Source organism: Rhinolophus hipposideros, assembly GCF_964194185.1.
Source record: "Rhinolophus hipposideros genome assembly, chromosome: 1".
Taxonomy (NCBI): domain Eukaryota; kingdom Metazoa; phylum Chordata; class Mammalia; order Chiroptera; family Rhinolophidae; genus Rhinolophus; species Rhinolophus hipposideros.
Window position 1 is genome coordinate 10727352 of NC_138047.1, and position 13956 is coordinate 10741307.

General features: G+C 35.2%; 1 protein-coding gene across 3 annotated transcripts in view; it reads right to left on the minus strand.

The window, feature by feature from the left end:
* The window catches only part of LOC308508178 (ankyrin repeat domain-containing protein 26-like), a 109243-nt gene that overhangs the window by 40144 nt on the left and 55143 nt on the right, over positions 1-13956 (minus strand). For all 3 annotated transcript variants that reach the window (XM_081074557.1, XM_081074556.1, XM_081074558.1), the window contains 3 exons: positions 12223-12380; positions 803-836; positions 371-512 (listed from right to left, as the gene is read on the minus strand). In XM_081074557.1, coding sequence (XP_080930683.1) covers positions 371-512; positions 803-836; positions 12223-12380 — 334 coding nt within the window. The remainder of the gene's footprint in view (positions 1-370; positions 513-802; positions 837-12222; positions 12381-13956) is intronic.

Genomic DNA, 13956 nt, shown 5'->3' on the forward strand with positions numbered 1-13956 from the left:
TATAATAATTCTGGTTGCAATGTACACCAAGTTTCCAGGAGGTGGAATGGCAGGGAGAACAGTACTGAGGTTATGTCAGTATTCTATCAGGGAAATCATGGTAACCTGACCGTGGGTGATGGCATAGGAGAGAGGCAGAGTCAACAACTACACTAGGTGTTGCCATTCACACTAAGAAAAGCACAGTGGTAATTACCATAGCTCTTTGACTGAGGGTATACAAATGCTCTCATTTTATTTTAAATATAAAACAGATCTCAGATAAATAGCTCTGGAACACATCAGTACTCAACAGAGCAGTACTATACAAAGTGTGCATATATTACTACAGTATACATACAAAGGCTTTATAGTTTTACAATGATCCTACCTTTACAATTCATGCCAAGTTGTTCAATTATCAACATGGAATTCTGATAATTGGAGTAAGGCAACTCCCAATGTTCTGAAACTGTTTCAGAAGATTGAGTTAAGTCATCAAGGTCATCTACCGAATTCATTTGTTCTTTGACCTACAAATAAATGACACTGCTATTCAAAATGTCCCCACAATATTTATAAAATATACTGAGTGTACAGAGGAGATAAATTTTTACCTTTTCATAAAAGCAAAAACATAGGTATTCTTCAAAGAATTGGTTTTCATCAAAAAGTTACTTTTCTCAATAACTAGTGTTTCTAAATGACTTTTTCAAAGTAAATGTCTCTAGAACAAGGGAAGATTTTCTATTTTTTCATTATATATTTTATAACATATTTTTTACGACAGATGACATTTTTGATAATTTATTTTTCACAATACCTTGGTCTCTTCATTAGATGTTCTTTTTGCTGATCTGAAAAAAAAAATTCTTTTCAGGTAAATATCAAATATTTAAAATATAAAGAATATCTAAACCTAATTGTTTCTTATATAAAATATGTGCATTTTTAATTAATTTTCTATAAGGGGGATTAAACAATAAATAGAAAGAATAACATTATGGGACAAAGAAAATACACTACTAATAATATTAACACAAAGTATTGATTCAGATCAAGCTTACAGTCAAAACAAACACACCGAAAAACCACACAATGGTTGTTACTTGCATTATTTGATAGAAAGAAATAACATATCAGGGTTTTTATACATTTTTAATAAAAACAAACTTTTATTGGCACTAAGACCTATTTGGAAAGCATTACTTAAGTCCTTATATGAAGGAAACCCTTTTTAAATTAATCATGATATTAGTTTTGTGAGGACTTACCATGTAACTACTAAGCATTATTATAAGCACTTTACATGTCTTATGGGCATTTGAATCCTCACAAAAATTATGGGAGGTAGGCAGTATATTAGGTATTTTTAAAGGAAGAAAATGAAGCTCAGAAAGGCTAAGTAACTTGCCCAAGCCCGTACAGCTGGTCAATAGCAGACCCACAATTCAAACCTATGACATCTGGCTTGCAAACATATGTTTCACACGCTGCTGGGAAAGCAATATTTATTTTTAAGTGCTTTAAGTACTATGATAGCAAATGAATCTATATTATTATTCCATTTCTAGCTATAATTATAAATAATAATTTCTGAATATTACACTTTTTTTAAATGAAGAGACTATATATCTAGGCAATATTAGAAATATTCTTTCAGTATATTAAAGATTTGCTTTTTCTAAACAAGTTAATCAACAGGCTGCTTATTCATCCACTCCGCTGTTTATTCACGCATTCAACATATACTTACTCAGCACACAGTATGTGTCAATGACACTGTTGATACAGAAAGCATGGTTTTTATACTTTAGAACTTTATAATCCAAAAGCAGTAACCTGTGATATTGTTAATAGTTTATTTTTCTATTGTACATAAATAAAATCTTCCCCTTTTCCCCAGAATCTAAAAAACCTTTGAGTTAATATAACCTAATACTTTAGAATACCTTGCAAAATCATAGCTATTCATGACAATACTGACAAAGGCACTACAATATCTAGAATCATTAAGGAATAATTAAATTCTATTCGGTATGGTTTCCATTTTTATATACTTATTAGTTTATAATTTTTAAAAATCTGTGTATGATAGTTTAACTTTTAAGTAATCATCTGCATATTCAATATATGAGAATATTCCACTATGGAAACAATTCTAAATGAACAACCTCTTACCATGAAACTACACAGGAATAGATGTACTATGGATGATTAGTTTACCATTTTACCATTAAAAGGTAATGTAATCCCATCAACAAGCTTTCTAATACTTGGAATTACAAACAAAATTAAATTTAATAAACATGTCCTTCTCTACTGGATCATTTCCAACAATACACAAACATACTCTAAAAGCTCTCATCTTGAAAGAAAAAAAGAAAAAAAACATCTTGAACTCCACATTCTATTTCAGTCACCATCCATTTCTCAATTGCCTTTCACCGTAAAAATCCCCTAAGGAGTTGCTTACACTTATTTATTATAGTCTGGCTTCTATGGCAACTATTTATTGAAACTGCTCCTTGTCAGAATCACTTGTCCTCATCTTAACCTTTCAACAGCACTTGATATAGTTGAGAATTCTCTGCCTTGGTCTGTATACTACATTCTGGAAACAAAATAGAAATCAATGTTAATATTCTTTCACCTAGAAATAAAGAATTTCTAGATTTCACCTTCTATCATCCTGATCTATTTCACGTAAACAGCTGTTGTCATTCACTTGAAGTTGACCATCAGTTAGTGAATCAACCTTCTCAAGCATTGGTGTAATCACACATTTTTTATGTACAGTTTTCATTTTCATTTTTCTTAATTTCCTTCACATGTAAGTCAGGATGGCTTCTTTAAAAAAAATCCATGAAAAAGCCAATGTTTTCTAATAACTATGCTGACAAAGAATAACAAAACAATTTTTGTAAAATTCCAACTCTTACCATCTTAATTTATTTATTAATTCACAAAACAGCTATTAAGTACCCACCATCTTGAAGGGAATACACAGTCCTTGTTTTGAGGACAGATATAAAAGTATAATACAATGTGATATTTAAGAGTAGACATATGAAAAGCTGTAAGTGAATGCAAGGAAGGCTTTACAGAAGAGGTAAAATAAACAGAGGAAGTCGGCAGGAAAAGAAATGGGAGGAAGTCATTCTACTTAGAGAATGTGAGCACAAAGATTAGGCACATAGAATCTAGGTGTTTCCTAGGAACTTGAAACAAAAGTATACAATAATGGAAGCAAGTAGTGAGAGATAAGTCAGGAAAGAAATTTTGAAGAACCTTGAATGCCACAATAAAATTTGGACTTCACTGCCTAAAAGCAATGACTCCTAGACATGGGAGTGACAATTAGATTTCTGCTATAAATGATTTTTAAAGTAGCATCAGGCACATATAAGATGAAGAAAAATATCAGAGAAATATCTTAGGAAGAAAATCTTTACTTTTGTTGGAGGGAAGTCAGCATCATCACTGAATGAGCCGTCCCTCATCATGTCCCCACTGCTGACAACAATTCGGCATCAATCCACAGACAAAAGTACCTTTGTGGGAGCTGTGGAAGCAGCACCACACACCCAGGAATCTGGGAGGAGTCTCAGCTGTGCATCAGGTAACAGGCACACAGACCACAGTCTTGGTGGTGGACCCGACATGGCCCATGAGCCAGCTCCAGCCTCTCTCAGCGTGTCTGCAACCCCTTGAAAGCCCTGTTTTAGATAATCACCCACAGACAAGACAGCCTTTGTGGAAATCCAGTTCTCAGCAGGAAGTTATAGCACACCATTGGAGCAAAATAATATACAAGTCTGGGTGCAGAGGAGAGGGCAGTGATTAAAGACTGGAAGAGGTGACTGTTACTTCAAATGTAAAGACGGCAATGCAAAACTTTAAGGAACATTTAAAAATCAAGGAAACACAACACCAGAAAAGGATCAAAATAATCTTCCAGTAAGATTACTGAAAGACATGGAGATATGCAATTTACCTGATAAAGTATTCAAAATAGCAGTTTTAAGAAAACTCAGTGAAGTACAAGAAAACACAGGAAACAATTCAACAAAATTAGAAAAACAATACAGAAACAAATGAGAAGCTTAACAATGAGAAAGAAAATAAAAAATAACCAAACAGAAATTCTGGAATTGAGGACTACAATGAATTAAATGAATAATGCAAAAGAGAACATCAACAGCAGAATTAATCAAGCAGAAGATTCTGTGAATTAGAGGACAAGAGCTTTGAAATTATGCAATCATGGGAGAAGAAAAAGGATGAAAAAGAGTGAAGAAAGCCTATTTGAATTATGGGATGCTGTCCAAAGAAACAATTTGTGAATTCGTGCAGTTCCAGAAGAAGAAGAGAGTGAGAAAAGGTTAGAAAGCTTATTAAAGGAAGTGGTTGAGAACTTCCCAAACTTGCGGAGAGATTTGGACATCCAACTTCCTACAGCTCATAGGCCACCAAACAAACTCAAAGAGATGCTCTCCAAGACAGTTTTATTATAATAAAACTATCAAAAATCAAACACAAACAGTGAACCTTAAAAGCAGCAAAAGAAAAAAGGCGTGTAACTTATAAGGGAACCCCCATGAGACTATTGGTGAATTTCTCAGCAGAGACCTTGCAAGCCAGGAGAGAGTAGGATGATATATTCCAAGTGCTGAAAGAAGAAAACTGCCACCCAAGAATACTCAATCTAGCAAAGCTGTCCTTCAGAAATGAAGGAGAGAGAAAGACCTTCCCAGACAAACCACCGCTGAGAGAGTTCATCACCACTAGACCTGCCTTACAAGAAATGCTGAAAGGCGTTTTCAAGCTGAAATGAAAGGACACTAACTAATAACATAAAACATGAAAATATGCAACACTGTGGTAAAAGGAAGTATACAGGCATATTTAGAATACACTAATACTGCAATATGATGGTGTGTTCACCAATTAACTCTAGTATTAAGGCTAAAAGAGTATTGTAAATAATTGCAGCTGAAAAAATTTGTTAATGAATATATCATGTAAAAAGAGGGAAATTATGACATTAAAAACATAAAAGGGGAGTAAATGGGTAGACTGTATGCAATTCAAGTTGTGATCAACATAAAAGAGACTTTTAATGTTTATATGATGTTTTATGTACACCCCATGGTAACCACAAAGCAAAAACCTACAGTAGATTCCACTGTAGGAAAACATAGATGCCATAGATACCATAGATACCACTATGGAAAACAATCAATTCACAAAGGAAGGCAGCAAGGGAGAAAGAAAGGAACAATGGAACAACAAAACAGCCAGAAAAAAATAAGATAGCATTAGTAAGTCCTTACCTGTCAATAATTACTTTGTAAATGGATTAAATTATCCAATCAAAAGGCATGGAATGACTTGATGGATTCAATAGTAAGACCCAACTACATACTGCCAACAGGACACTCAATTCATTCTTTCCATGCAAGTGAAAGCCAAAAGAGAACTGAGGTAGCTAGACTTATATCAGACAAAACAGACTGTAAGCCAAAAACTGTAACACAAGACAAAGAAGGCCTTTATATAATGACAAAGGATCAATTCATAAAGAAGATATAACAATTATAAATATACTGTATGCACCCAACATTGGAGAACCTAAAATATTCAGCAAATAGTAACAGATCTAAAGGTAGAAATAGATAACAATACAATAGTAAAGGGCATCAGTACCCTACTTTCAGCAATGGATAAATCATCCAGACAGAAAAAATCAACAAGCACAATGTTAAACTTGACCATACATTAGACCAAATGGACCTAACAAACATTTATAGAACATTGCATCCACCCCTTATAAAAATGTCAAAGGGATATCTGCACTCTCAAGTTCACTGCATCATTATTCACAAGCCAAAATATGTAAACAAATTAAGTATTCATCAATAGATGTATGACTAAAGAAGATGTGGTATGTATGTATGTATGTATGTATGTACGTACGTATATAAGTGTGTACATACACACACACACACACACACATAATGGAATCTTTTTCAGCCATGAGAAAGAAGCAAATCCTGCCATTTGCAACAATGTGGATGAACATGAGCATCATGCTAAGTGAAATAAGTCACACAGAGAACAACAAATACTGTATCATCTCACTTATATGTGGAATTGAAAAAGCCAGACTCATCAACTATAATTGAAAAATTTTTAAAGGGGAAGGAAAGGTGAAGAGAAATAAGAGGTCCAAATTTCCAGTATGAAACAAATAAGCCATGGGGATGCAATATACAGCATAGGAAATATAGTGAATAATATGGTGATAGCGTGGTACGGTGTCAGATGGTTGCTGGACTTATCATGGTGATCACTTCTTTAGTTATATGAATGTTGAGTCACTACCGTATACTCTTGAAACTAAATAATATATGTTAGCAATGTTTTTAATAAAAAGCTTAAAAAATAAATAAAAATAAAAGCAACTAAACAAAAACGAAAAGAAAAAAACCAAATTCATATAATCAGAGAGTCGAGTGGTGGTAGCCAGGGACTGGGGGTGTGGGGGAAATGTGGGGATGTTATAAGATGCTAAGTTCTGGGGATGTAATGTACGGCATGGTGACTATACTTAACAATACTGTATTACTCACATATACTTGAAGGGGGCTATGAGGGTTGTGGATGAAAAAGGGGCTACACACTAAACCTGACAAGCTCAGGGGAGGCCGAGTATAGCAGGCCCTACAAACTTAGAGACTGAAATTAACCACAGAGTGGTCTGAACATAAAAATCCCTAACTAAAAGTGGGTCATGGCAGGTAGTCACATCCTTGGCCTACAGCTTCCTTGACAAAGGTCAGTCTTTACCTTAAGTGAGCTTGTCTATTGTCTTTTTGCATCGAAGACAACCTACACTTGGAATGTCAGAGTCATCCCTTTTTCCAGACCCCTCGGCAACAACCCTCCACACTGGAGCATATACAGAAGCCCTCATTGTTATCTTGTTCCCCAATACCATTTCTATGTGCTAGGAAATGTTAACTATCCTGTACTCACCAATGTAAAAGAAATGTGCCCCTCCATTTTACTTTTTATCTAATCCCAGATATTTTCCCATTTTGCTTTCTCCCACCTCCTTAATCGACCACGGATGGGCTTCATGTAACCCTCCTTACGTCTCCACCTTTGATTCTAATGTATAAAGTAAACTGTGAAACTGTCATTTTCCAAAGCATTTTCTTAATCCTGGCAATTGTCATCAGTTTGGCTCACAGAAACTCATTAAACTTCTCCACAGGTTTGGACGTTTCTTAACTTGACAGGGTAGATCTAAATGTACTCACATAAAAAAGAAATGGTAATTATGTGAGATGATGGAAGTTAACTAACACTACTGTGGTAATCATTGAACAACAGAAGTGTATCAAATGAACACACTGTATACCTTAAACATATACAATGTTACATGTCAATTATATCTCAATAAAGCTGGAAAAAAGATAAGAATTCAAAGAAATAAAATATCCATCTGTCATTATACGCAGTACAAAAATAGCAATAATCCAATTAGTTATGATTTTGTTGACAATAAAATTATTTGGTAACTTTTGTATACTTTTAGCCTAGTATCTAATCCTATTATAAAAAGCTAGATTTACCAACAGAAAATTATAATTACTTTTTTATGTAGTAAATGCATGCATAAGAATAATCATGATCATACAGCTATATAAATTCACTAAAAGACTGAAATTTCCCATGAGAAATTATTATTTTAGGAGTTGAGCATGATCCCCTATAAGTACCAAAAACAAAAGCAAGCTAACAATTATATTTTGAAAATATAGTTAGGCAGATAATTCTTCTGGTTAACACTAACCATCTAAAAGGGGGAGGGGGGTCTTACTGAGAGTAATTATTAAACAATTCCTCTTGACCCAAACTTCAAAAATAAGTCTGTAATTATACAATATGAAATAAGTTTTCATCTTGAACATAGTTGACAGAAGGCAACTTTTAAACAGAAAACATTTGGTTAAAGTCGTTCAAAACTTGGGGGGGGGGAGAAATTAACATGTAGTCATGGTAACAAGAGGCCTGCAGAACCAGTTTTCAATGTGTTTAATCAATGACCACTGGCCTCACTCACCAACCTATCAACGTCAGTCACTCCCTTCTGAAAGAAAGCCAATCAGAGACAAACTTACTCAAATAAACATGCCTCAGAATGCCAAACAATCAACAACTGTCTCACCCAAATAGCCATGCTGCTTCAGATGATGTCAAACAACTCATGCCTCTGAAAGTCCACTAATCCTTAAACCCTACTATTCTAAAAACTATATATAAAAACAGCCTGTTATTCTGGTAGAAAATATTGCACCTGACCAGCATAGCTCTCTTTCTATAGTGAGCAACAAATTCCAACTTCACCTTTTTATTTTGGATATTGAAGGCTTATAATCCTTTGGCAAGTATTTTTTATAGTCCTAGAATAATTTACCAGTACTACATTTCATTTTTCTTTATAAAATAGAAATGAAGTTTGCTATCTGTTTGATTCATTTTACCTTAATTAAAACTACTATAAATACCAGTAAAAAAAATCAATGGTGAGTAACCACAGTATTGGACTTTTCTCCCTAAATGGAAAAACATTCATGGAGAGAATGTAGCTTATTAAAAAAAGCCAAAAAGAATTTTTTAAATGCATATAATTGACAGGTAAAATTGTCAGAATGAACCTACCTCAAACTTGTTTCTTGTGTAAGTGAGAATTAGCATAATGTTTAAAACAATACACATATGTTAAGCTCCATTCATTCAGTAAATATTTGAGTAGTACTGTTTGCTAGGCCCTTTTCTAGATACTGAGGATATGGCAGTGAATAGACAAAAATCCTGGTCATGAGAGTGAAGTAAACACACAATAACTAGACAGGCAAAATATGCAGTATGTTAGGGGAGAAAAACTAAAACAGAAAATAAAACTTTGATGTGCTGTAGGGGCAGAAGTGGTCAAAATATTAGGCAAGCCAAGAAAGGTCTTGCTAAGAAAGTGCCTTTTAAGTAAAGAACTGAAGAATGGGAAGAGCATGCCATGAGGAATCTGAGGGAAAAGCATTCCAGAGAGAATCAGCAGCAAGTACGCAGGTATGCCTGGAGTGTTTAAGGAATAGTGAGAGATTCAGTGTGGTTGGAACAGAGTGAAAAGGTTAATAAATAGAAGTTCAAGTCAGAGACAGGGACAGAGAGCTGAGATGAACAGACTATATAAGGTCTATTCCTAAGGGAATATTAGGAAAAACTTTGGCATATACTCTGAGTGAAAATGGGAGGCGATTAGAAGGTTTTGAGCACAGGAATGACATAATCTGACTTATCTTTAATAGATCCACTGTGCTTAGAATTGATGGAAAGGGAGGGTGGATGGAAGGAAGAAAGGAAGAAAGGAAGGAAGGAAGGAAAAAAGGGAGAGAGAGAAGGTGGGTGGGAGGGAGGGGGGATAGTCAGATGAAAGAGAGAGAAAGAGAGAGAGAAAGAAAAAAAGGAAGGAAGGAAGGAAAGAAGGAAGGAAAAAAGGAAGGAAGGAAGGAAGGAAGAGAAAGAAAAAAGAATGAAGGAGGAATGAATGAATGGAAGAAAGAAACAAAAAAAAACAATTAGTTGACTATTACACTAATCTAGACAGCCAATGAGACAGGTTTGGGCCTGGAAGATGTGATTGGCTCTGGATGTATTCTGAAGGCAAGCTGACAAGATTTGCTGATAGATCAGATGTGAAGTGTAAGAGAAAAGAGAAAGGCAGGAGTTGAAGATGACACCAAGTTTTGGGCAGAGCAATTGGAAGAGTTGTCATTAACTCAAACAGGGAAAACTACATTAGGGGCAGGTAAGAGAAACAACATCAGTACTGTAGTTCGATTTTGGACATCTTAAGTTTGCAATACCCGATAGCTATCCAAAAAGAGATATCAAGTAGGCAGTTTGATATATAGGTTTGCAATTAAGGAGAGATCTGCGCTGGAGATATAACTTTGGGGAACATTAGCATAAACAAGGTAGTAAAAGTCATGAGAAAAAGATCAAGGACTGAATCCTGGGGCCACTTGAATGTGTAAAAGGTGGGAGATGAGGAGAAACAAGGAAAACAATCCAAAATGGACGGACTAGACAAGCAAGGGGAACCAAGTAGGTGTTTTTCCCCGGGAAAACTAAAAGTCCTGAAAGCCAAATCAAGAAAAGACTTTGGACAGAGTTTTCATTGGGTCAAATATTGCTGATAGATTTAGTAAAACTGATACGGGCCAATGAGTGCCCCCACCCCCGGAAAAACTTTTAAGTTTTCTTTCCTACAGAAATTTTAAGTTTCCTTCTCCTTAATGTTTCTTTTTTCCCAGTTTTGTAGCTCCTACCCCCTGTTTTAGATAATTACCCTAAGGCTTGTGATTTATACTTGTTGATTGTAATCATTGAAGCCAAATGTTCTTTCCAACCCATTCTGGGCCCAGCTCCTGGACAATTAACATCACCTGAATAACCAGTTAAGTAGCCACAGGCTCCATAGAGCAGATGGATTTTCCATCACATACCATGTTTCACCCAAAATAAGACCTAGCTGGACCATCAGCTCAAATGCATCTTTTGGAGTAAAAATTAATATAAGATCCAGTATTATATGATATGATATTATATTATACCCAGTATTATATTGTATTATATTATATTATATTACATTATATTATATCTGGTATTATATTATATTATACTATATTATACCTGGTATTATATTATATATTATATTATATTATACTATACTATATTATATTATATTATACCCAGTCTTATATTAAAATAAGACCAGGTCTTATATTAATTTTTGCTCCAAAAGACACATTAAAACTGATGGTCTGGCTAGGTCTTATTTTCGGGGAAACACGGTAGCATCAATAGCTTTGAGTTCTGCTCTTTAAGCCAACACTTTTAAATGTATTAATTAAAATCTATTTTTCCTCATTCAGGGGCCTTGGGGATACAGATGATACCCCAGCAAGATTACTAGTCCCAACCAGAGAAGCCAACACGGTGTTCCAGGTGGATCTCGGGTCCCTTTCCTCTCACCTAGGATCAGATATGACGAGAGTTCTGTGAATCCCCCAATAGGTAGGGACAGCTCTACACCCCTGCCCAGCAGGAAGCAGATACAGAAGAAAGGACCTCCTGTCCCTCACAGAGATTTTATGGGGATCACGTCTCTCAAGGAGAAAACAAGGCAGGCAGTTAGAGATAGGCATCAGGTCTCTGCATTCCTGCACATCCAACCCAACCCACAGAATGCGACTGCCCAAAAGACCTCCCCCTCCGCCCAACACTTCCCCTTTTCACTGTAATTATCTACCCCTATGAGGAAACAAATGGGTACAAAATACCCAACTAGATTAAACCAGTCACTCACACCTGTGCAGTAAAGGCCACAACCACCTTCATTTCACCTGGGCCTCATTATACTATCATTATAATACCATGCATATGCCCGGAAGTTCATTCATATCATTATAACAGACTGAATTCTGGGAAGGAACATGCGCAGTCTAATAAGATGAGGTAATATCCTCTTGTCAATCACAGGTGTCAATCAAGTGGTCCCATGTCTGGAAAGGAACAGCCCATTCTAGTGAAAAAAAGGGATAAAAACCCCAAGTTCTTGCCAGTCAGTGCCTTTAAGCCTTTGAGCCTTTCGAGCCCATTGTTCTGCTCAGGCCCGCTACAATCCCTTTGGAGTGTACTCTCTTCTAACAATGGCCCTTGAGCCACTGCTTTCTGCTGGGGCCACTTCTATCTCTTTGAATAAACTGCTCTTTCACTACTTTATCTCGGTATCTCATTCAGTTCTTTGCTCAAGACGCCAAGAACCTGTACACCACGCTGAGGAGGGCCCACTCTCCGGTAACAAAACGAGGTCTAAGAAATTATGTCTACCAATAGTGTATGAGAATGCCTTTTTCTTCCCATTTGCCAACCCTGGTTGTTATTTTTTTAAATAAATTATTTATCATTATGACTTCAAAAAATGGTATCTTATTGTTAGTTTTTTTTTTTTTTGTTAATTTGGTTAATTTGCATTTTCAGATTACCGGGCAAGGCTGAAAATCCCTGGTAAAAATACAAAGTTTGTTAATCATGAATATTTGCTCAAATTAGAATTTGCTGGATAGGAAAATAACAATGAACTACTGTTAAATATTGCTATGGGCTTACCTATCAGAATCTTCATTCTCCATAATAGGAAATTGCTGGTCATCAGTTTTTCTACTCTTTCTTTCTTGAATTAATCCATGGCTGTCAGCAGCAGCAGCATTATGTATGTGTTCTGTTACTTCCATTTCACTACTTTTGTGCTTCTTTTCTTCTTCAATCTTTAATGAAAGTGATAAAAGTGAACTGGCATCTTAAGATGACTAACCACAGAGCTAGGAGGTCTAAGGGCAGAGCTGGGCTCCCTGTTACTCTCTAGTCCTGACTTCCAGTTAAAACTTGATAGTTCTAACTTCCGGGAGAAGGACTCACATAGGGAGCCATTTGCGGAAGAGCTCTCCTTTTCTTTTTGCACATTTGCAGCCGGTTGGAGCTCTGGCCAGAGGTGTGAGTCCTCACATTGCTGTGGTGGTTTTGTTTCTTTTTCTTTTTCCAAATAAACTGCTCTTTTAGTGGACTACCTGGAGAATTATCTTGTCCAGTCAACAAAAGCTTGATACTAAGGATAATTTAATAATTAATTTATTCATTAAAAAGAACTTTTGTATTTTCATTGATTTTATCATTAGGCTCTGAGTTTAAATGTCATGTCTTTCACCAATAAAAATATTTTTGTGCTTACTGTATCATGATAGGTCACTGAAATTTTTGTAAATTCTGTTTCATTTCTGTTTCACAAAGGGCTTTCTTAATGTGGTGCTCTTATTCACATCCACTCTTTGCTACCTAACACCATCCCCCATCTAACTAGCAGAGACAGAGAAATAAAAAGACCAAGACACAAAATTTGTTGTCTTCTGTCTTTACCACCTGGATTTTGCACCACACAGCCAGACTTAGAGGGTGTGACATAGAGCTTAGGAATGTGGTTAATAATAGGAAGTCTTCTTTTTGCACTAAGCTATTCTTCCCCTCTTGCCTTTTACAACTCTTTTTTTCCTTTAGATCTTGGGGATATCAAAATCATAATGGTATTCATGAAATATAGGAACCAAAGTCTACACAACACAGGAGCACAGTGAAACTGACCAACTGTTAGTTAATGTAGAATTCTAGAAAATGAGTAATGCTCCCCGAACTTCACATTCAATAACCATAGAATTTTATAGCTAGAGCATATGGAAGTAATTATCTAATACGTTAGCCCCATATTTACTGAAAATTAAAATAACACCAAAGGGTAGATAATTTTTCCAAAGCTCCCAAAGATGCATTACCTAGCATTCTATGGCACCAAAAGAGATTATAGAATTCTAGAATGCTGGATCAGAAAAATTACCAGATAAATTCGTCAAACTGATCAGATCAATTAAAAGTATGACTTTAAAAAAGTGATTTAAATGCTTTAGTTTGGGGGGAGGACTCATCCACTTTTTCTTTTGAAAAAGAATATATCAATTTTGTCTATATTTAAAAGTCAATGCACCTGAAAACTGTTTTCTCCTTTAGAGTTAAATACGGAATATTTTGCAAAGGGTTTACATTACCTATATGATAAAATCATGCATGTCAAAATGTACCATACTTTATTAAACAACATAATATAAAGGTATGAATCAACAAAAACATGTGAGAGTGGTGATAAAATATATATATTTAAATATATTTAAATATGTTTGTTATTAAAAAATCTCAAAGTGGTCATGTTGGAATTCTAAGTGTCTTACTTTTTAAAGTAAAGCATATAAAAGATTGCATACACTAGAGTATAAAACACATTAGTATAGCTGGGAATAT